The sequence below is a fragment of the Vanessa cardui genome, chromosome 4 (genome assembly GCF_905220365.1).
Source record: "Vanessa cardui chromosome 4, ilVanCard2.1, whole genome shotgun sequence".
NCBI lineage: Eukaryota > Metazoa > Arthropoda > Insecta > Lepidoptera > Nymphalidae > Vanessa > Vanessa cardui.
Window position 1 is genome coordinate 11,335,231 of NC_061126.1, and position 24,709 is coordinate 11,359,939.

The window sequence follows — 24,709 nt, forward strand, 5'->3', positions numbered from 1 at the left end:
ACTTGCGCAAGCGCATCGCACGAACGAAGGACTTGAAGGTTTGAATATACAAAACAAAACATTTAAACATTAAATTAATTTTAAGTATTTAAATGAAATATTATAAATACGGTTAAAAAATATTGCCTAATTATAATGTAACTAATTATAAGTATTTGGATAACTTGTTTTTTTTATCGGAAATATTCAATCTTATAACAAGCTCTCAGACTATAAAGTAAGCACTAAATATAAGAGAGTGATCTCAATTCCTATTTAACAAACTAATGACTTCTAAAACTAATGAGTTTTTATAAGTCTGCTGACAACTGTTATTTTAAATAGTCGTATGAAGATTTGTAATGCCCTGTCTTAATAGTAATAACACATATTTTATATTAATTTAATAGTCCTTTTGTAAAAACGATTCTATAGTTCGATTTCAAATCGTAACTTACATATTTTATTATCTAATTCGATAGGACCACCTTTCAAATATGAAGCCGCATTTTGTAACAAGTAAATATTAAAAATTAAACTATTACGTTATTGAACCGAGTAACTGGTGGGATAACCCTTCCACTTATCATTACTTCTCTAGTGGGGGCCTCAACGTCCACTCGCAGTTGCAAAGAACAGCTTGTGCAGTGTAGATCGGATACAGAGAGTTTATTTAAAATCAATATGTGTGGAGAAATGGGTAAAGCGGTGCTGCGGGCTCTAACAGGGGCACTGCTCTGTGGTCTTGTATCTGATGCGGCATACTTACAAGTAAGTTTGTTGAATGAATTCATTTAAATTATTAATTGTGCCATTATTAATTCGATACTTAAATTATATTTGAACAAATTGTGTCAAATATAAATTAATAATATATGCTGCTGTTTATTACATTATATTATAAAAAATAATATTTTAATTATGTGTGATAGTTAGATTAGTTCTACTTAGACAGCTCTTGAATCTTTCAAATTTAATATACATAAACAGCTCTTGAATATGTCAAATTTAATAACAACAATAAAAGCAGCTGTTCCTATTGCTCACAGAGATTAATTAACATTATAAAATCTTTATCGTCTCTTTGCTTTTGGCAAGTTCGCTTAATTTAATCCCTTAATTAAAAAAAAAACATAACGATAAACAATTAAAGATCTTAGAATAACTTAGCCTATTCATCATCACTGTAAAACCTTCTCTGAAACAAGCTGAATACAATGGGACAAATATCAAAATATTCATGTAACCATACCATCTAAGGCTTATGTTATCACAATGTTGCTGACAAAACCAATTTTATACCAAATTAAATACATGTCGGTCATAAAAGATTAAGACGCATAAAACATGGCGTAATAAGCAACTACTCAATAAAATCAACATATATTACGTTATCTCAGACAACGCATAAAATCAAACATCAAACGCGGTATGATTGAGCAAACGTTATGTTTGACTGAAAAAAAAACTCAGTACCCGAAGGTGAGAATTCGCTAACACCTCTGAATACCAATTTGACGGTACTGGAGTTTCAAACAATTTCCACTTTGTGAAGCTTGATCAAAGAAATGAAACTAAAAAACAGACCTTACGAAAATGAGCAAATTTAACCAACGGTAATTCGCCTTTGAAGGGCTCCGAGGGTAGTCCGAGGAAAATTGCGAAAGTTAGTGTTCCCTTATGAGAAGCAAAGTTATTACTTATAGATGTTGCAAGAACTTGTTCCTTTATTGCCATAATTCTAGTCCGAACGCCAATTATATCAAAACTTTCAAGTGAAATACGCACCGTCTTTCGAAGTTTAAAAATTATACGGATCTTTATCAGTATTTACTGCTCTTAAATCGCCCTTATCGCTTATTTGATTCCTATCAAAATTATATATTTCATTATAAACGAATTCATGACATATTTTTTAATCATTAAAGTTTTCTCATCATCCTCTTGGTTTATTTGAGTTATTGTCTAAGATATATTTAGCTTAAAATAAAGATAAAATTTAATGAATGTAACTTGAAACAATTTAGATATACAACCTCATTAAAAGTTACCTTTAATCTTTTTAAGAATTGATCTTTATGATATTTGTTTTATCGTTAATTAAATGTATTATTTGAATTAAATGGAATTTAACAACACTGTCATTATAATTATTTTTTTTAATTTCTTTACTCTGCTATACTCATTTTGATAATTGCATGAATAAAATGTAATTGGCAGGTGTCTCATAGTTGCCAAGTAAATTTCATTAGAAGAAAATAGGCCATATCCCAACCTTGAGATATTAATAAGCAAATATAAAACAAAAGCACTTCATCTTAAACGACGTATCTGTAATTTGTTTTCCATTTAAAATAATTTATCCTTTTAACTCAAATGTCACAATTCGTAAAACCAATCAGAAAAACGTGTTCAATTTGTCCAAACTGCCGAACTTGTAGAACGAAAACAAAAAGCGGTCATGTGCGTGTCGGAAGCGCAATTCGGGTCTCTGTAGTTTTTATTTTGAACATCGACAACATGTATTTCGAAATTCGAACAGCGAACGTATTAGTTGTCAAAAGTATTACTAAACAATTAATTGTTGGAAATTAAACTCCATTACAAAAAGCATAATTCAACTTGCAACGTATATAATTTGAATAAAGAATCTTTTTCAGGTATGTAGATTGTAGATATAATCAAATATCTTGAAATATATTAGAAGTATTTTTTGATAAATCGAATGAATGACTTACAATTTCATTCGTTCATATTTTATTTTTTAAGAATAAATGGGAAAACTAATAAGCGAAAAATAAGAAAAGTTGTTCTGAAAACTAATAAAATTCTTAAGTTAAAATTTTCCCTCTTTGTTCTTTGTTCGGCGTTACTGCGAAATTTTTGGGTTCGTACCTTCGTAGTAAAGTTACAGCCTGTTAATATCTCACTACTAAGCTAAGGCCTTTTGAGGCTATGATATAGAACTCCACCACTCTGCTTCCTTGCTGGGTGGATACAGATTTACATCCAATACATGCAATTTTCCTTACGATGTTTTACGAGCAGAGTTCAGAGCCAAGCAAGAGAGAAATATTTAAAACAAAAATTTCAAAATAACTTTCCCAGGGTTTAAACTTAGAATTATCAGTTAATAATCACGTCTCATAACTACATGACCACCAGTCACCACGGCACAAACTGTAACCTTTGTTTAGCAATAGAAGTTATATCTTTGACAACCTTAAAAACATGTAAATTAATTAATTCGAGACTCTCGTTCGTCTTGATAATTTTCGAAAAGAACACAATTGTTATTGACCAAATATCTAGTAAATAAGATCTGTGAGTAGATATATAGTATAGGTATATACTTAAGATACCTAGTTCATAATATATATTAGTAAATTTGCATGAAAGATATGAAATGGTTAAAGAAATTATAAGATATACCTTTCGTCCTTGTAATTCGAAGGTATCTCGTAGTATTTCGTATGTTGTAAAGCCCTAAAAAGAAATTAAGATTGGACTAGATACACGTATAAGGCAAGGGATTGGGTGACAGAACCCTTCTCTAGTCACGGCCGACCGGCGCTTGCGCAGTAGCCGTTGCTTAACCCGCAGTTGTGTACATTTGAAACACATGGTTTCTAGAAAAAGACAAAACGGATTATTTTACAAAGTATGTTTATTGTACAAGCATGAAATTAAATTATGTATTTTGTTAATTTAATATTTAATTTTTCTATCTCAAAAATATATAACACCTTTTTTATTTTAAAATTAAATCAAACCGATAAAAATGTTACATCTAACTTGGTCTATATATTAAATAATCAATCGATTAATCTGTGTCATATGTTTTCTTTAAAGTAATATTTATATAATATCTGATTTAAGATAATTAATGTATATGATACAGCAATATATTAATAAAATTCCACATATGTAAGTCATTGATACAGTTTGATAAATTACAACTAAATATAATACTATATGTATTAGGAAAACGGCTGTATATAAAACGAGTCTCTATATCAATTACATAAAGGTTCAAGTTTGTATACCATTTCCGAAATGGAGCAATACGTAACGCGTTCAACCGTCAATTGCGTTAAACAATATTATATGAGTTCCGTACGATCGAATAATTTTAGAAGTGAAGTATAATAATAACGGTGATTATCATTAATTCCAAATTAATTATTATTTAATAATTATAATAATTGCGGTATAATGCTCGTTAATTTTTTGTAAGCAATTATCCGATACGAACGGCACGCCACGTTTTGTATAGATAAATGGCAGACACCTTCACGGTAGCGCAATCGGAGCAACGATGCGTAAAATCTTAGGAGTACGAACAAAAATAAGTTTTATTGATACTGAGAACGAAAGAAAATAAAATTGCTATATCGATAACAATTTCCACAAATAATACTTATTTTGCCGGAAGTCTGATTTAGTAAATATCTTCGTGATTTATGTGCTGGGTATTTTTTACGTATTTAAATAAAATTGGTCATACTATAACGGTTACTTCAATCCTTTCATTTCGGATATTTTTTTAAACTTTAAGATATTGAATTACATTAATTAAACTAAACAGAGAATACAAATACATATATGTATGGATGTATGCATTGATGGTTATCAACAACAGCTCATAAATGTCCCAAGGCTGACCCCTTTTTATTACACGAGGACAAATTCAGGTTATTATACAACTCTGCTGTTCGAATAGGGGTTAGTTAAAACTCTAGTGTCAAATTTTCTTCCAATACTTTTAGATGTTCACTTTGATATTCACCACCGAGTATATGCTCAAATAATATTAAGTGTATAAAATCACTTGTGTGTGCTCGTAACTATCAATCTGCACCATAAATCCAAATCATTTGTAAAATTTACATTACATAAAAGTCACGTTATTTAATACTAGATGGCGCTGTACGTAGTTAGATCGCGCTAACGTTGTGCTCTCTTGAATTAGTAAAACGTAGCGACGACTTCTGTTTGTTGTCTATGTGGCTTGGTGACCACTTTTCATCAGGAATTTTTGTGGCGCGTTACTTGTAACAGGCGCCGTGTTATGACGAATATAAGTATGTAATTATGCTTTGTACTTTATATTATAGTAGATTATAGATATTAAAATAACCTGCCGCTAATGCTTTTTGACTCTCAGACAGGATATATAACATATAACTTTCTATATTAAATGTTGAAAGTGAGTAACTCCTGATGTTTTTGCCCGTTCTTCTCGATAAAATCTACATTCTAAACCGGTGGTAGAGTTACTTCATATAGTTTATAATGTAAAGATTCAAAAGTCTACTAGAATAAAGAATATTTTTATATAGATTTTTTATAACACTCGGCGATGATTTAAAAAACTACATCAGCCAAATGTTTTAAGAGTCTATGATGACGACTTCCAAATGTGTCTTTCATTTACATCTCTAGAAAAAATCGTTTCATAAAATAAGAGATGCTTTAGTTTATAAAATGTTTGGATTTAATAACTATATTTAGCAAAGTATAAATCAGAGAATTATACATGGCTTGTGTTCTTAATAAAATAGTTTCCGCCATTTGAATGATCCCCGCGATTAGAAAAAGATAAAATGAATTCGGGACTAAATGACAATGAACTAGCTATTGAAATAAAACTAGTTATAACGGATTTGAATCGCGTATATAAATTATTTTTGACGTCCCGACGTTTCGAGCACTTTACAGCGTTCGTGGTCACGGGTCTACCCGTGATCCGATCCAAATCCGTTATAACTAGGTTTATTTCAATGTGTAATAATTGCGAAAATTTAAGACAACATTAAACGAACTAGCTATTTTATCTTTGTAAATTTTTGTTGTTACGATAAGTGTCAAATTTCTATACATAATTCGTGTGAAATCTGTTACACAAGTAGTCGCCCGCGGCTTCGCTTGCGTTTATGGTTGTTATGTGCATGGCAAAAAAGTAGCCTATGTCCTTTCTTGGGTTTAGGTTTGGAGTATAAATTTCATCAAATTCGGTTTAGCGGTTTGGTCGTGAAAGAGCCACAGTTAGACATACAAAGTTACTTTGAGATTTATAATATTGATATAGATTAAAACGTTTCCGACGTTCGTCAATCAAAGCTGCAAGCGTTTTAGTTGTTTTTTTTACTCTAAGATGGTTTAGCTTGATATGTTTTGATGAATAGAAATGTAACACAAACAACTTCCTAACTTCGAGTTGTTATTGAGATCTTTTTGCAGAAAATCTTATTAACCGGCATACAAAAGTTTGTACCGGTATGCAAACCCCGGATACCAAGATTTACAACCTCACAAGATAAAATTGAAAGGGACATTTTGCTATTATAATTTAAGTGTTAAAGCTTAGGAAGAACAATTAAGTCTAGTCTTTCTAGTATTCATCTTTATCATTCATGAAATGTCGTGTTATATGTGTCTTCAAATATAATATTTGTAAGCTAATTAAATAATACGATAAAGATCATTGAATTGAATCGTTTAGAAGGATTTCATAAGTAATACCAGATGGTTTCACATGAGTAAAGTTTTAGCCATTCATAACTGAACCCTAACTTAGAATTCAGTCAAGGCTGACGACATGTTATATAACATATTACACAATTATCTTTCTTAGCCCGCCTTTCACTCAAGGTAGGTCATTTTGCCAACGTAATCATGACATTTCGCTGGCCCCGATCTTGCCTTAAGTATATTACATCAAATCCAATCGAATTTAAATCTTGTCCCAATATAAATAGAGCTTTTTTGGAATTCATTCAAAAATAAGCAATTTGTACGTTTTGTTTTGTAATCCCATGACTAAATTGAAGTTGTCATATTTGCAAGTACAAATAAATATTTGCTTATAAACGTTTACACTATAATAAACACACTCGTATATATGCATAAATTAAAAGTCAATAGACATAAAAACGGAGTTGTTTTAATGGAACACGTGAGTCTTAAGCGCGATGGAATGGGTTCCAAATATTCTCAATAGGAAAGAAGACTTTAATTCAGCGATGGCCCATTTTGCAGGCTGTTATATTTTATATTATTTCGATTATAGAGTATTTAAGGGTTTACAATCGGCGGGTACAACCAGCAGCAGTCGCCTGTAATAGAAAAATCTAAGACTTTTTAACATTGTAATGCTTAATTCTTTTCTCTCACTGATATTATGTTACAACTTGTTTTATTATTGGTTGCGCATTATTGGACTGTTGCAGTGCGGCGAATGTTCTCAATGACTCCTCACTCAAAGATTTTTGAGCTATTTAGAAAGTTTACGAGGATATTGAGGACGGTCAAAATAATAAATTCATCATCTACGTTTATTAAAAGGTATTTTTTATTTTGCAGCGGTATGAGCCCTATCCGTTCCAATATGAACAAGCAGTATATAAGAAGCCGCTGAGGGAACACGAGAAGCCACAAGATCTTAGCAACGTGCCCGGCACACCAGGAGTCGACTTCCCTATCTATCACACCGTGCCAGAGACAGGCTTCTCTTGCTCTCATGTGCCAGTTCATCCTGGCATGTACGCGAACGTTGAAACTGGATGCCAAGTAAGAAAATCATTTAATTTTTCATCAATTAGTTGTTCGTTCGTATTATATGGTTGTTGAAAATAAATCTTTACTTAATTGTTAAATGACGACTCATAAGCGCTTGTAAAAGCCTTCTTGAATAAAGTTGATTTTGATTTTGAAGCGCAGAGGGAGTACGCTCCCCATGCAGCACCAGAACGAGTAGTTATGGAACCATCTTTTCCACAACCTTAATCATTGTCGCCACAAGCATTGTTCCCATAAATTTATTGGAACTTAAAGATTTTGAATTCGTATCGTTTTATTTTTGAGAAAAATTTGACTTACATACTAAACATATTTCTAAAAAAGGTTGAAATTGAGACAGGCGAATTTAATCCTATTTGAAGAGGTAAAAACCTTTATAAAGATTTCGGTTAAGAAAACATTGGTTTACATTTAATAATTTTAAAAATAAAAGATCGTAGGATATTATATTATTGTAAAAGAGGTCTTTGATGTGTAAAGATAAAATTTTGAGTCGAAAGTTTCATCGAATAAATTCCCTAAGAGTTTGGTGGAATGGAAATGGTATCAAACGTTATTTAAACACTGAAGTGACTACACAATACAAACATATAGGTACTATATTTTTGACATACATATGTAGTTCTGGTTATTACAAATACAGTATTCAAATAACAATCAGTATGTACTGTACGACTCCAACATACTGGATTATGTTTGTGTTTCGATTTGAGATGTGAGTGAGCCAGTGAAACTACAGGCACCAGGGACAACATCTCAGTTCCTAAAATTCCCAGGAATGATTACTAATTTTTTTTGAGCGCCATCATGGGCGGTGGTGACCATTTAACAACAGATGGCAGTTGCTTTCCTGCCTATTATAACAAGAAAAAACCTTCGGAAATCGGAGAATATATACCACATATATTTATTGTAGATTCTTTTTCTATTTTGAAACGTTAGCACGATATATACGCATTCTGTTGAATTTTTTGTTCCGAGTTTCTAGTTAATGGCTTGAACGTCGCTTACACTGTCTTTGTTCGCCTCTTTTAATTGCGTTTGTCTTTGTAAATGTCAACTGAGATGAAACGTTTACCAATTTATTAAGGACGAGTCGGTTTTTTAGTTTTTATTAACTTATGTGACTATTGTTTGGATTGTATGGTTGATTTGGATGGTGTAAAAATGCAATAGAAATTGAGTTACAAGTATTCACTATACATAATCTCGCTTTATTATATAAAGACAAAAACAATATCTATGGCGAGTCGAGATGACCCAGTGGTTAGAAAGCGTGCATCTTAACCGATGATTGCGGATTCAAACCCAGGCAAGCACCGCTGTTTTATGTGCTTAATTTGTCTTTATAATTCATCTCGTGCTCAGCGGTGAAGGAAAACATCGTGAGGAAACCTGCATGTGACAAATTTCATAGAAATTCTGCCACATGTGTATTCCACCAACCAGCATTGGAACAGCGTGGTGGAATATGTTCCAAACCTTCTCCTCAAAGGGAGAGGAGGCTTTTAGCCCAGAAGTGGGAATTTACAGGCTGTTGTTGTTGTTGTTGTATATAAAGGCTTCTTACCCTAATGTAGCAATATAAGAATATAATTATTCAAAACATATTTTTTTATTTTCATACTTTCACCGTCACTGTACTTGTGTACAAACAGCACATATATTCGGTACATTCGAAAATACTATGAAATTTTACTCATATTCGGTAAGTTTGGCGCAGTTTATTTCTAAGATTTCCATATTCATTTTTAACTTACTATATATATATATTGCAAAAATGTATTAAATGTCAAACGATCACCTACATCTCAACATTATTGGCCATAACTTGAAAATAATCGTTTCCCTTGCAGTTTCTTTGACAAGGTTCTTCGTATTTACTCAATTGATATTGTCGTAACCTCATACAACCATTTCGAAATTGATGATAACATGCCTGAGAGAAAATCAACAAGCAATCACAACTGTGTTGGCTTTACAGGATATTTTTTCGGTCAAAAATATACAGGTTTGATGAATAAGTGTGGGATGTACTATATAAATGTCGGACAAATTGAAATACGCGGAAATCCTTAGACGATTGCAAAGGACCGTATAATTGGGATATAAGGAAGGTTTTTCATGATCGTTCTAGTTATTTTTGGGATCATTGCAAGAATCACAATGTTTTAGGAAAATTGAATATTTGAAATTAGATTATGCATGTGACCATTTCAATTTGACCTTTCATGAAACTCTTCCCGGTTATCGTTAATAAATACTAATTAAAGTATATTTTTGATATGAATAACATTAAATTGTTACTAATAATTATACTAAGTGTTGATCAGTTTCTTTTTAAAAGGCGTATTTGTATGTACACAGGTTTGTATTATTACAAAGTAATTTTTATTCTTTGTATTGTTTGACTGTTTAATTGTATACTTAACAGTTTAAAAAATATTTCATCTTAATACATATTGGCAACCAAAAAAGTAAACCAGTTTACAATTATTTTATTTTAAAAATCCTAGTATATATTTTTTGAAAAGTACCTTTATATAATAAAGTTCCGAATCCGCACAAGGTATTAATGTTTGCAATTATACACGTATAAGCAAATCATTAATTAATTGCTTAAGAAAATCGATATAATAATATCGCATTCATCAACATTACCTTGTAAAAAGTTAAAGTATATTCATTTGAATTCGTTCACTCAATCCAAGACTGAAATACCGATAAGATTTCCCTTCAAAACTTCCTTATCGGTGTCAATGAACTTTCGGTTCGATCTCCAAATAATCATGTTCTTTAAGCGAAATTCCACGTAGCGAAATTACTATGGCCAACCAATTTGCCCTAAATTGAATAACTTTGAAGACATTGTTAGCGCCGCCGTGACTAACCTGAAACTCTGAGGTTCGTAATCCAAAATTATAATTTCAATCGCGTTATTTCTCTAGGAAATTAATTAAGCCGAAATTTTCATGAGAATCAATGCTTGAAAGGGAAAGAGGAATCAAAATCGGACATAAAGGGTATAAATCTGAATTGAATCGGCGTGCCTTTATTTAAATTCTGTAACGCTTTTAAAAACAACGGATTAAAAATATTTTCTCTAAACGGAGTTTAATAACACGGACAGACTTTAGCGGAAGAATTAAAGTAAATGGCAAAACTAAATGACCCAGGAGTATTTATTATAACATCTCAATATTATATCCTTATTTTTAATAACCGAATTTTGCGGTTGCGGTGTTAATGTATAATATTGGTGCGGTTTTCAAGTTATCACGAGTGACATACAAAGTGAATTCTAACAGAATTGTACTCAAGTTTTACTTACTTACGAGACACGAGAGTGGAAACAGTTGACCTGTTTTTATTCCACTTTAGATTGCTATCTACATTTTTTTTTTATAAAATCACCCAATTTATTTGTTTTGGGTTTCGTTTATGTAATAGGTAGGCGAACAGGCAAATTTGAACAGAACAACACCAAGTATCGCTGCTTGGCGGCAGAAAATCTAACCACTACATAAACTGCAGAACATACTTGTTATCAGCGATTTTTATTGATTTTTATTGTTTTATAACAGGCATACCACGTGTGTCACGATGGCCGTGAAGGACACCAGGGCGCTTCCTTCCTCTGCACGAACGGTACCCTCTTCGATCAGACCAAGTTCGCTTGTGATTGGTGGTACAACGTGGACTGTTCAAAGGCTATTGAACACTACAAGTAATGAAAATTATATAATTATATTTTAATTTGAATTAAATTTTTCAAAGACAATTGTTCTTGACAGGTAATTTTTTTATTATACATAATGGGTTGTTTGGTACAATTTTGTCTTATTTATGAAATATTTTTTATGTTTGTATAGAGATTTGTGTGCTATACAGTTTTATAAATTTTATGCGGGTGAAACGTGGGTTAGGCCAGTTTTAAATGTAACACAATATTTTTCAGACAGGTGCTATAGTATTTCTTTACATTTTTCATTTATAAAAGGGCTCTTGCGGTTCTATCTTAGTTGAACATAATTCATTGCTCAAAAATAACTTCAAAACAAACAAAAATTGAAATTGAATACAAGACTTTAAAGCCGGTTAGTGATATTAAATATCAATATTTACTTTCAGACTGAACGCAGACCCCTTGAAGAATCCGTACGTGCCAAAGCCGAAACCCGAGGAGCTACAAGAGGCGCCGCACGGCATTTACTATAGGAAGATACACGATTAGGTTATTACAGTGTCGTCACCAACGTATATTAGGTTTTAGTTATATATTACATGAGAAAAATATATTATGTAATAAAGTTATTGATTAATATTGATTGATTTTAGAATATCATGAAAATATAACGTATTTTCTTATAAACATTAATTACAGATTAAAAAGCTAAAAATAAAATCTCTTCCTTCGAATGTCAAATCAAAGATGACAGTTGACTGTCGGAAAAATCAATGTGTAAAAAACATCCGCTTCATAATGTTTATAAGTATAGTAAGACACAGCGTAGATGTATCATCGGCAAATTTCGTAAAATCGATCACAGCCGAATTAAGTATGCTATGCCAAATTACCAACATTTACTTCTTATTTGAATATGATATTTACACAAACGTAATAACTTGTAATATCATTTGACCTAATATATTCGTCGATTTAGATAAACTTACTTTCTCGGGTTGAACTGACGCGAGAGTCGATAGCGACGAATAGCGTCGAATAGCGCGATAGGGAGCTATTTCTATTGGTTGTATAAATCAAAAGTAATCGGTTTTATTGAATTTGCCGATGCTACATCTAAGTTGTGTCGTACTTTACTTATATGTTTTAAAAAAATCCGTTTTTAGTATAATATAAAGCGTAAATAATTATGTTGAAAGTAATAATATTTGTGGTGACGACATTTTTTTGTTGTATTTATTTCCCACTCACTCAAGACACGCTCAATTTTCATCTCATCACCAATTCGTGGACTCAGGAATTACGGGATTATTTGAACTTGCCAATATAATTTTATAGATTAGAAAAAATGTAAGCAAAGAAATGTGCAGTATTTTCCTTGGTCAAATGAAGTATATTATTGTGTATGTATATAACACATTATAGTTAAATTTTAGCGGAATCGTATAAAGAAATATAACCGCGTATTGTTTGTAAAAATACTAATTTTAAAATTATATATCACTAAATTCCTAGTTCAGAAATATCATACATCGTTTCATAAACTATTCATTTTGATATTTATTAAGATGTAAATAATCATTTTCTTTATTTCATAACATATTTGCATTCACAACAATTTCACAATCATTATCATAACATTTTGCAATAAGACGTTTACAAATTAGAATAATACTCATAACTTTAATGGAGTTAGAAATTCAAATTGTAATATATAAGATGTCATTAAAATAGTTACCCATTCATATTGTTTTTTTACTTATTAACCTCTGATGATTAAGGTATTCTTTGTCTCTTTCTTTCGTAAATAAGCTTCTTATGATAGAAAGAGATAAATCGATGTTTAACTGGTCACTCGTAAAGATCTGATCACTCACGAAGGCGCGCGGCTCCCCATTAAATTATCATTAGTAAATATATTCTAGCTTTTTATTTTGCTGTATTTATTAATACATCAGTCATCTCAGGCATACTAAGATATTTTGTAAACATGAGCGTCCCTCATATTAGCTTACCAATAATTTAACGTATATTCGTTTCGAATTATCAATCTTATAACATCGTAGTGTTTATTTGTAAGACTTTTGGTAAACTAAATAGTAAAACGAAGCGAAATGGAATGACAGAATTGGCAAGGTTGGTAAGACCGAGCTTTAAAGGAAATCTCTACGTTGCATTGTTGTAATAGTTTGGTTTTTAAGACACATAACCACGATAACGTGAATCTTATTCGAAAAATGCGGGTTTAAATTCGAGTTTTCATGATTCATTTGTGAAACATTAAAATGTTGCTATTTTATACCATATGTTATTAGTTAGTTCGTAATTGTTGTACTACATAGCCCATTGTTATTTTATTTATTCGTAATTAATAGACGTGGCATACTTTCCTTCATTCTGCCTTTGCTTCATTGACTTTATACTAGTATAAGTAGTCACTTCTATCATGTCATGAATCATCAGTTTTAGAAGAACTTCTGGAAGTGTTAGTAATTAAAAAAAATAATTAAGTAATCAAAAAATTAATTATAATCGATATAAATAGTTTAATGCGATACAAAGTCTGGGTCATGTTTCCTATGTCTAATGAAATACATACGATACCCAAACGTATTACCCTTTTAAAATATACATCACCATTAATTACACTAATAACATTTTACTGCAAATGCTAACTCCGATTAATTTGCGAAGGCAATATTTTTTTGATGTTTATTTCTTTATTAATAAAAATTGACCAATTGGGACTTTAGTCGTTTTATATGCTTTCTGGAAATGTTAACACAGTCAGTTTCCCAAATTGTTTTTGCTACTGAGAATTACTTAACGATAATACCCAATGATAATTTGTTGGTTTGGCCCGGGACTTGAGATAACAGAGTATATTACGACACAAATTAGATGTAGCATCGGCAAATTCAATAAAACCCATTGCTTTCGATTTATACAACAAATAGAAAAAGCTTCCTATCGCGCCATTCGACGCTATTCGTTGCTATAGATTCTACGTCAGTTCTACCTGAGAAAGCAAGTGCGGGTAAATCGACGAATTTGTTATGTCATATGATTTTAAGTTATTACGTTTGTGTAAAGATCATATTGACATAAGAAATAAATATTGATAATTTGGGACAGCGTACTTAATTCGGATGTGATCGGTTTTTCGAATTTTGCCGATGCTACTTCTAAGTTGTGTCGTACTATACATGCCACAAAGACATCATATTTAATTTCGATCACTATATCATGATATATCATTAATGAATCAATAGACTGGTATCGCCTAGTAAATAATTGATTACAATTATCTAGATCAGTAAATGACTCCAGAAACGCTTACGTTTCGAAACGAAATTTTCAAAGTAATGATGCCGCAAAAACATGTCCACACTATGGAATCATAAATAATTATAGAATCGAATGTATGCACGAGCAAAATAAATGGTTAAATTGTTAAAATTAATAATTATACTTCACATTAAAGTTAACGATGTGATGCTCATTTTCTGTGTACGCAAATGAATATATTTCGCGTGATGTAAACGCTGCATCAGACTGAAACGGAACTTAATAATTCCAGCCACTAGCCTTTTCATTAAAATTTTCCTTGTTTCCGGTAAATTACAGACAAAATGTTTGCGAAAGTGAAGCCGGCAAAATGTTTATTTCACGTTATATTATATTTTTTTACCTACGAATAATTTAAGCAATAACGCGAAGTCCGAAGATGTCGTTAAGAAGTTATGATAATTGCTTCAGACCAATTGTACAATATTAATATTTTAGCGCCGATCTGATTACTATGAGAGCCGAAATGGAATGGCCCTGTGCTTAAAATGCATGCTTCTTAACCGATGATTGCGGGTTCAAACCCAGGCAAGCACCACTGAATATTTATGTGCTTAATTTGTGTTTTTAATTCGCTCGGCGGTTAAGGAAAACATCGTGAGGAAACCTGCATGTGTCTAATTTTTCATAGAAATTCTACCAAATGTGTATTCCACCAACCCACATTGGAACAGCGTGTTGGAATATGTTCAAACATTCTCCTTAATGGGAGAGGAGGCCTTAGCCCAGCAGTGGGAAATTTACCAAGTCAACCAATTTACTTTACTCTTTCCTGATTTACAGATACGTTCAGAAATTGTAGTATTAGCTGGGTATCTCTCATCCAATAGGTTAATAAAATGTAGTATTGATTATAAGACTAGAAATAATAAGATCATCATAACAACAACAACAGCTTATAAATTTCCCACTGTTGGGTTAAGGCCTCCTCTTCCTATGAAGTGGAAGTATCTATAACTATCCACTTTATTAAAACTTAACAGACTTTTGTATAGATTTAATAACAATGAAAATTAAAAAATAAAAATAGACTCCATCATTACACCTAAACTTAGTGAATAAATAAAGAGAAGTACAATAAAAATTGAAGCAGTATTATCGCGTTATATTTTTTAATGTAAAAGATATATCTCGAAACCAATTAACTGAAATGTAATATGTGATTTTCTTTTCCTGCTTCTGTAAGCGTCAAATCATAATGTAAGGATGAAAAACTCGCTCGCTTTGAATATATTATCTCTTTTTATCAGTAACAAGAAGTACGTATGATTTTTATTTTATATTACAAATTTGGGATTAATATGGTGATTCTATACCGTATTAATTTTACGTCATTGCTTGAATTTTCATTTGAAGTCATTTATCATTGTTCCTTTATAAGATAGTTAGTAGGAACATTTACATGAACTAATTTCATTCTTTTCCTTCAGACTGTCAGATATATAGTCAGCATTAACTACCCTCCAATTATTTGTAAAGGCTTGACAAGCGTCGGGTAAATGAAAGAAGTTACGTTAGAGGGATCACGACATCATCAAACGGACTTTTGTGCCAGCCTTTGCGAGCGTTGGACGATACTTAATTTTGTAATAATATTCATTGTATTTTTCATTTTATCATTAAATTATATTTTTCTAGTTATCATCCTCAGTTTCGCTCGCGATTAGGGGTTGGTTATGATGTATAGGCCAAAAAGTAGCCTTTCGTGGATTCAAGTTTGCTTCACATCAAATTTGTCGGTTTGGTCGTGAAAGACCGACAGACAGACAATCAGACAGAGTTACTTCCACTAATATTATAAATATTGGCATAGATTACTTTTGTAATTCGTAATAATTCATCTTATTAATAAAACAGTTGTCTTGGTTTTAGGACGTGTAAGAATAGAACTATGTATACACATGTTAAAGTTTCAATTGTCAAGTATTCTGAATTATAAGATATATGTGTTGTATATTATTTTGTTCTTTTCTACTTCTGGTTGTTAATATTTAATAGACTAATAATGACTCGTGCACTACGTTTCTGCACTTATCGAGACCCGTGGAGTTAAGATAGAGGATGGCAAGAGACTTAATAGGCTGGCAGTGGTTTCCTGGAAATGAGGTCAGCTGTCTCATATCTGAATAACAATGTTAAGAACCGCAGCGAAAATCTGAAGCGAGCCAACTTACCAAATATTCATCTCTCGTTCCAAATTATGTCTTTGTCACATTTGCAGTTGACCTTGACTTGGATCTTTAAGTAAAAGTAAAGTTAAGTAACAGCCTGTAAATTTCCCACTGCCGGGCTATGGCCTCCTCTCCCTTTAAGGAGAGGGCTTGGAATATGTTCCACCACGCTGTGACAATGCAGGTTGGTGGAGCTTATGTGGTAGAATTTCGATGAAATTAAACGAATAGATTTAAATTGGGTTTAAATTAGACACATAGATTTAGATTAGATCTTGAAGTAATAGTGCAAAAAACATCATAAAAAATGGAAACACCTTGTCTTATTATCTATACTGGTTACAGAAGAGCTGGGCAGTTTTATGCCCAGAGGCTCGGAATTTATCGATTAAACTTTTGGAAACTATTACATACGGAATATTTATGCCGGTATTTTTCTAAAATCTAAGAGTATATTCAAAATCAGTTGTAGTTTTACATCGACATATTGAACTTATGACCGTTCTGTTATGAGCGGAAAAAACATACCTATTTTGACTTTGATAGTAGCTAAATAATAATTAACTTGCATCTAATACCAATAGCGAGAGTTATCCTGGATAAAGTGAGGATTGGTGCTTTTATTTATTTTGGTTGTACACAAGTATATTGGTTTTGCTTTGATAACAAGGTTTCAAAGGCTGTTAAAGATGGAAGTTTCATATAAAATAACATAACTTTAATAAATTGGAAAACGGTATCAAATGAATGTATGAATTTATAGCTAGTGTCACTCGCGCAACGAGTTAAGTGAAAGCTGAAGGCGTCCTGACCCATTTCCGTGCTATATTCGGAAGCAAATTAGGTGACAGCATTTGAATTTCGGATGTAGCATCATCTATATCCACTATTTGTAACATTTGATATCGCTTTATTACTTACTATTATTTTTTATACCATAGATTGATGTTCTGGTTAAAAGGCCATCTGATGGTTATCACCATTGTGCACAAACATTGGTTATTTAAAAAGATTACTCATTCTTCATATTACCAAATCTCTACTAATCTTGGGAACTAAGATATTCTGCCACCTGTATATGTAGTTACACTGACTCATTAAATAACATGTTCGGCTTGTTAATTTCCCACTGTTGATCTGAGGCCTCCTCTCCCTTTGAGGAGGTTAGGAGCATATTTCACCACACTGCTCCAATACGAGTTGGTGGATTCACATGAGGCAGAATTTCGTTGAAATTAGACACATGCACGATACCTCGAGGTGAATTATAAACACAAATTAAGCACATGAAACACAAATTAAGCAAAGTTCAGCGGAGTTTCGCTAGCTTATATATATATTTTAACCGCACCACAACATTAAGCATTGATGTTTGGTGATAGATAAGAAAGGTGATATGATGAGCTTTTAAAAAGTCTTACCATCAAGTCAGCTATTAAAGTAACATAAATTGAAATCTGAGGACCTAATCAATATTTAGATGTTTTATTTTGTTTGTAATGATGCTGTACAACGTTTCAATGCTAGCCTAGAGTATCGTAAAAGTAATATATTAAAATTATACGTGTCGTAACGATTACATTTTGCGAGATGAATTTGCATTGAAGATTCTAACGAAGACAGTATGTGGACATATTTAACATGCTGCTCCTAGTCTTAGCACAGTCAATGGGCGAATTTATGCACCTCAACGTCATCAATTAAAACCAACCATAATACCTTAACCATAATTTTTGGAAAGAAGCCCAAAAACAGTGAATTCGAAAACGATTATTTTATAACAAAACATGAAACCGAAGTCAGCAATATCAACACAAAACAAAAATCAGGCACAAAAAGTGAATACATAGTTTATTAAAGTATTAATTATAATTACGCTCAGATTATGAAACAAAAGGCAGATTGAGAGAAATATTATAGCACAGCAATAAAAGGGAATGGAAAATAAAAAGTGAATGAAAATTCCCGGTAGTGTGTATAGTTATTTACAATTTCTTAATACTTCAATAAAATTAATAATCATAATAACACCTCTTGATATTCTCTAGATCAACAACTATTCTTTTGTTTTATGATCTGAACTAAAACTTGCCAAATTCACAATCTATACTAATATTATAAATGCGAATGTGATGATGATTTCCATCGCGATATGAAGCAATTTTGAACCCAAAAGCAGGACACACACTACTTTTTTATGAATAACACCCGATGACTTATCTTGATATGAAAGTCATAAATCTATCATGAAAAGCGTTATTTTTAATATTCATGTATATGTACTTATTCGAAACATTTATTAAATTCTGCAAATAATATTTTTTCGATTATTTCGTACGCATACCAAGAAAAGTATCAGAATTGCAAAGCGGGAAATGAAACATGGGTCAAATAAATTCCTTTTTTCGATAAATTTTTATGCGAGATTTTTACAGAAGTTTTTAGTTTTTTTACGATTTTTTTTATTAGTTGTATATATGAATGAATAAGGTAAAGGAGTTTAATTATAATGTCGCATTCGGACTTAAGACCTTTACTAAATAAATTATTATGAAAATGTTATATGTCTACTTCAATAGAAATTACTTTTGATTATTTTTGTTATTATTTGCCTAGAGGGTCGAGTTGGCTCGGACCGGGTTTGATAATGTCGTGCCCACTCATTGTACAAGCTTTAAGTTTAGTTGGACGTGACATTAGCTTATTATGTAATGTATCCAATGTGACATAGGAAAATTAGAGAAGCTTTGATACCGAGGCTTACGGACACACGTCAAAAACATTTTCATTTTAATAAATCAATTTGCATTTTCAATCAAGATACGTATTTGAATAAATCGAAGGACAAAAACGAAGTCTTGCTGAAAGAATATCAGTAGTTGGACTTCGTATAATAGTGCAATAAGTACCGAACGCCACCGGTAAGATCGCCTTAAGATATGAACTTGGCGTGTATCAATTTAGCAAAGCATACCAAAGGGAAATAGAGTATACAAGTACTTGCCTGGATTGAAGATGTTGATAAGATTCAGTAAGTGAATAGCGAAGTGGTAATGTTATGTAACAAAAATATATTTAGTAATAAATATTTTCCACAGATAACGATTTTCTTTTTTTTATTTGCATTTATTAACAATGATTGATAACACACTTAACTATTGCATTACTGGAAAAAAACCCGGCTTCGCTCTGGTGTAATAAAATATAATGACTTATTATTTATTTTTCATATATATTTTTTATAAATTTAAGTGATTATCAAATTTTCTGTTTTGGTGGTAAAAACTACTTTACAAAGCTTTCTGAACGCACCCATAAACGTCAAACATAGCCGCCTGTTGATGTTTCATCTATCTTTTCATGGATTTAACAGCAAAATATTTCGTTAATATGAATTTTGGATATATGTTGTCGTCTAAAAATAATTGTAATTGTCGATAGGTTTTGATCGTTTTTTTTATTAAGCCTGCAGTGGGACTCTGTAAGAATTCAGATCGTATCACAATCGTGAAATGTGACAACTGATGTCGCAATGATTCGCTATTTTGATACGTATTTCATAATTATTTCATAATTATTATAGTGAATATCATGTATCATATTCTGACATGTTACACTCAGGTTCTGCGGAGATTCGAGTTCCTTGTTACAGAATACACGAAATTATTAATAAAGATAAAACGGACGTCGAATATATGCTGAATGTCGATAAGTTTTTTGTAAAAAATGGAATGAACGCCCATTAAAGAATTAAATATGATATATTTCATCCCGTAGTTATCGCAGGCTATTGGTTCGCATCAGGGATTTGTGCTCTGGATACCTTATCTGTATTTATCAGGTATTCGTAAATCACGGCACAGATTCACATCACGATGGACAGATTTATTAAACAAGATATTATGATTATTGATTTATACGTCTTTCATATAAAGAAAAAAATTAAAGCGTTACATAATAAATATTTCGTACGGATTTTATGTTATGTAAACTTAACAACAATAATAGTATTTTATGTTTAACCTTCATTCGGTTCCAGTTTAAAGAAATATGTTTACTTACTTTGAGTATTCAATAAGATACAATATTTAGTATGAAATTATACTCAATGTCCATAACGTTTATAGCTTAACGTAACATCGATAATGAATGATATAGAAGCTCTGGGGGATGAACAGTTACTCTTATAAGTATATGGATTCACATATCCTCCGCAGTCGGGTAAAAAGAGCTGTTTGGGATAATCGCGAGCTAGATTTCCGTAGGGATATTTCTAACATAGTAAAACCTTATTTATATAACATTCATATATATTGCTTTTTGCTATAGTTACATTCGTCTAAAGACAATATATTTTTAATTTTATCAATATTAATTAATCTATGGAAAACTGCATGCATTCCAAAGAATTGAATATTTTCGTATATATAATCATAATATATGTGCATTAATAGTTTTTATGAATTGTAGTTAATGACGTCACACTAAATACAAACTAGCCTACGTTCTGAGTGCTCAACAAAGCGCCCATAAGTGCTATAAATCTCGCCTCAAGGAACCCACCTTACACGCTTTATAAGCTCCATACATCCACGCTTATCTGCTAGCACTACCTCTTATTTATGACTCCCATTTCACAGTACGTAAAACGAGAGTATTTTATTGATTATGTACGTTGCGTTATCATGTTATGACGCAACTATAAGTAAAGTTATTTCATTATTAGTCTTTGTATATAATAAAAGAAGGCAAAACAATAATTCTTTGCCTGGAAAGAGATAAACGTCTTTTGAGGGGGTAATATTTCTCTAAGCACTTTAATAGTCAAATCTTAAAATAAAACAAACACCATAGTGTTCTGAAGCTCAACCCGCTTTCGTTTTAGATCCACGTAATCTTTTAAAGATAAATCTATGTAAAATTATCGCCTTAAATATTAAAATAACTTTAATTGTTAACATTATTTTAGTTCCTTTACTTTTACTGTTCATGTAAAAACTAGATGAACCCGCTGCTTTACCCAGGCGAAATTTTATAGCCCTCAAATCTTAAGCCACAATTTTGCCCCCGCAAGGGGTAAATTAGACATGTTGCCTATGTCGTTTCATAAGCTTACTCCATACCAAGTGAAATCAAAATCTATTACTTTGCATTTGTGATAATTAATAAGTAATCTATTTAGTAGACTATCTACGATATGAATTACTAAAATTAGTCCCTCAATGTGGTGACTAAATACGGTAGAAAAAGGTCAGTTATAATTTCCACCATCGTAACAAAAATTCACACTCTTAAGGGTTTATTTCTGTTACAACAAAACTTCCTACCATGTCTATCAATGGAACTCAACCTATCTTAATGCCGAAATTTATCGAAATCGGTTCGGAAGTTTAAGTTAGAGGTAACCAAGTAACAGAGTTAATTTTGCTTTAAAAATATTAGTAATGATATATGTTTTATTCATTACAGCATTATATATATTCAAGTAGAATCACTTATCAGCTAAAACAAACGTACAAAATAGAATGTATTTTACGATATAAAATCTGTAGGCAGTATAAATCTTCCCAGACTATTCTACCTAAGGATATAAAAATATATGGCGTTGCGCTCTTGTTTATGACCGGCATATATTTAGGCTAATGCTACAACTTCTTAGAGAACACACGACATCTACAATGCGATTGTTTTTGTTTATTAATAATACCAAATATGATACAAAAATTGTTTTATAAAGCCTAAACATTATGTTGAAATTTTGTAAGAATATTCTCAAAATTACGTTTACGTTTTGTGAGTAATGCTTTTGCATTTAGCGTCATATTCCGTCCTATAGATATGCTAAAATACCAGTGAAACTTACAAAAGCAGTGTTGATCCTTCAGTCCGTCGTTAGTCCAATGGTTCTAATTAATACCAGGCACCGATGAGGCCTAGTTCCCGTAGCTGGTATTGGGCATCAGCATCCATTACCTCGATTACTACGCCTGTGAAGTTCCACGAACAGCTGGTCTAGCGGAAAGCCTAGAAAACTAAAGGCTGTAATTGTATTATATAATACAATTCAGTTGTTGGATAAATTGAGGTGAAATCAATAACGCTGTCCTTCACACGTTATCATTATTATCTATATGGATTTGTCTAGTCAACAAAAAAGGTCTCAATCACTAAAGGTAAACAAAAAATAGAAATAAAATATTCAGTAATTCGTGTGATGTTTATAGCGCGGCAATTGTATCAGTAAAATAAAAATCGACGTTGTGTATTTTAGCGCCGGCAAAAAATGTCGTCCGTTAATTGACATCGACAAAACAAAACATTGACGCGGTCATACTCTATCGAGTGAGACACTGGATCTGTTTACATTGTCCCCTGTTTTAGTAGCGTTCCAAAACATATAATCCCACCAAAAACATTAAATGTAAAAAATTGCCAAGTCACTCGGTGCAGTCTTTCCATCGTAAAAAGTTTTGAGATCTCATAGAAGCCAAGTCCTATTCAAATTATTATGTAGTTATAAATCAACATTTAGTAATTGTATTATTAGTTTTCTTTACATTAAAATTATAGTGACTAGCCCCCAGATATTGAATGAATGACTTCAATACGACATCAACAGATCACTTTATGACTCAAAATGTTTAAAGTTGTGAGGCTTGAATTGACACCTGACAAACCCTGCTAATAAGCCAGTAATAAACAAGACAAAAATCTTTATTTACACAAAATAATATGAATAAAAAACAATTCATTATAATAAAACGATTTTTATATTAAATTACTTTGCTGTTTATACCCAGTTGGGTTTAAATTTACTTGTTAAAGACTATGTGATTTTACGGCAAAACATAAAATAATTTAATGTTCTGTTTTGGCTAAAATGTTGAATGATCCTGTATAATTACAGGCAATAGTTATCGGTAATTACGTAGTTACAGGCTGTTAATTGTGCAAGCAGTTATAGGTTAAGTAATAGTTTATATTCCTTACAGTTAATGTGTAAGTAAACTATTCTATAGAAGAATATGATAAAAAATTAAATACTCATTAATAAGACATTTCTCAATGTAAAATTACGCGATAGATAAATAATATTAAATTGCTATCAGAAAGGATTTATAGCTTGGTGTTTCTAAATTAATTTAATTGGAGAAGTAATTGACTAACGGTTTTTCAGTGCCCTTGGTAACTATTTTAAATAGTATAAAAGTAGTGTACTATGAAAAGAACGATATGAGAAAAACGACTTTAGTGTATTTTCCTTAATTTAGCGTTTTTGTTTTAAAAATTGTTAAATCATAATCACACTATTTAAAATGGAAAACTGTGTGACATCTCCTATTATTTATTTAATCTAATAGGTTATATTATAAAATGCCTTTGATTTGTCATATCAGTTATTACCTTACTGGTGGTGTGGGTGTAAAGAAACAATAGTAGGTTATAAAATGTTTAATGCACAGTAACATAGTATTATAAACAACCAATTACTTAATTTACTAGTTACTTATGTTACTTCTTATAATGACTATTATATAAAATTATGCCAGCTAGACTCAGCGTGGGTCACTTGGGATAAAAGGCAAGCTTGAAAATTCAATGTTACTAATCTAAAATTTAAGGTTGAAAATTAGGCGCCACTGACGAATAAATTAGTTGATGTGGTTTGAAAGAATACACCGTTCGCCAGGCCGGTGTAAACGAAATTTATAATATAATTTAAAGGGGGTACATCACCAAAGTTTCCAGCTACACGTGGATACCGACAACTTAGGGAACCGGCCTGCCGTCCTTGGAGTTGCACCAGCTGCTATCTGGGCACACTCAACCAGGAACCTGGAGCCGTTCACTCTTAATATTTCCATTCAAGAAGTCCACGTGGTGGGTAAATCCGATTAAAAAAAAAAAAACCTCCTTCTGGAGGTTCAAAGTCCTGCTAACACAA

At 31.6% G+C, this 24,709-nt stretch overlaps 1 protein-coding gene across 1 annotated transcript; it reads left to right on the forward strand.

Annotated features, from left to right (window-relative positions):
* The first annotated feature begins 578 nt into the window (after positions 1–578).
* LOC124544470 (U-scoloptoxin(01)-Cw1a-like) lies at positions 579–11,894 on the forward strand. The gene is made up of 4 exons (XM_047123039.1): positions 579–750; positions 7,345–7,551; positions 11,145–11,287; positions 11,692–11,894. Exons 1-4 carry the CDS (start codon positions 664–666, stop codon positions 11,792–11,794), a joined length of 540 nt encoding a protein of 179 aa, XP_046978995.1. The 5' UTR covers positions 579–663; the 3' UTR covers positions 11,795–11,894.
* Positions 11,895–24,709: the final 12,815 nt, after the last annotated feature.

Coding starts and splice junctions, on each gene's coding strand:
- LOC124544470 (XM_047123039.1), top strand. CDS start 664: ATGTGTGGAGAAATGGGTAAAGCGGTGCTGCGGGCTCTAACAGGGGCA. Junction 751..7,344: donor CTGATGCGGCATACTTACAA/GTAAGTTTGTTG, acceptor TTTATTTTGCAG/CGGTATGAGCCCTATCCGTT. Junction 11,288..11,691: donor AAGGCTATTGAACACTACAA/GTAATGAAAATT, acceptor ATTTACTTTCAG/ACTGAACGCAGACCCCTTGA.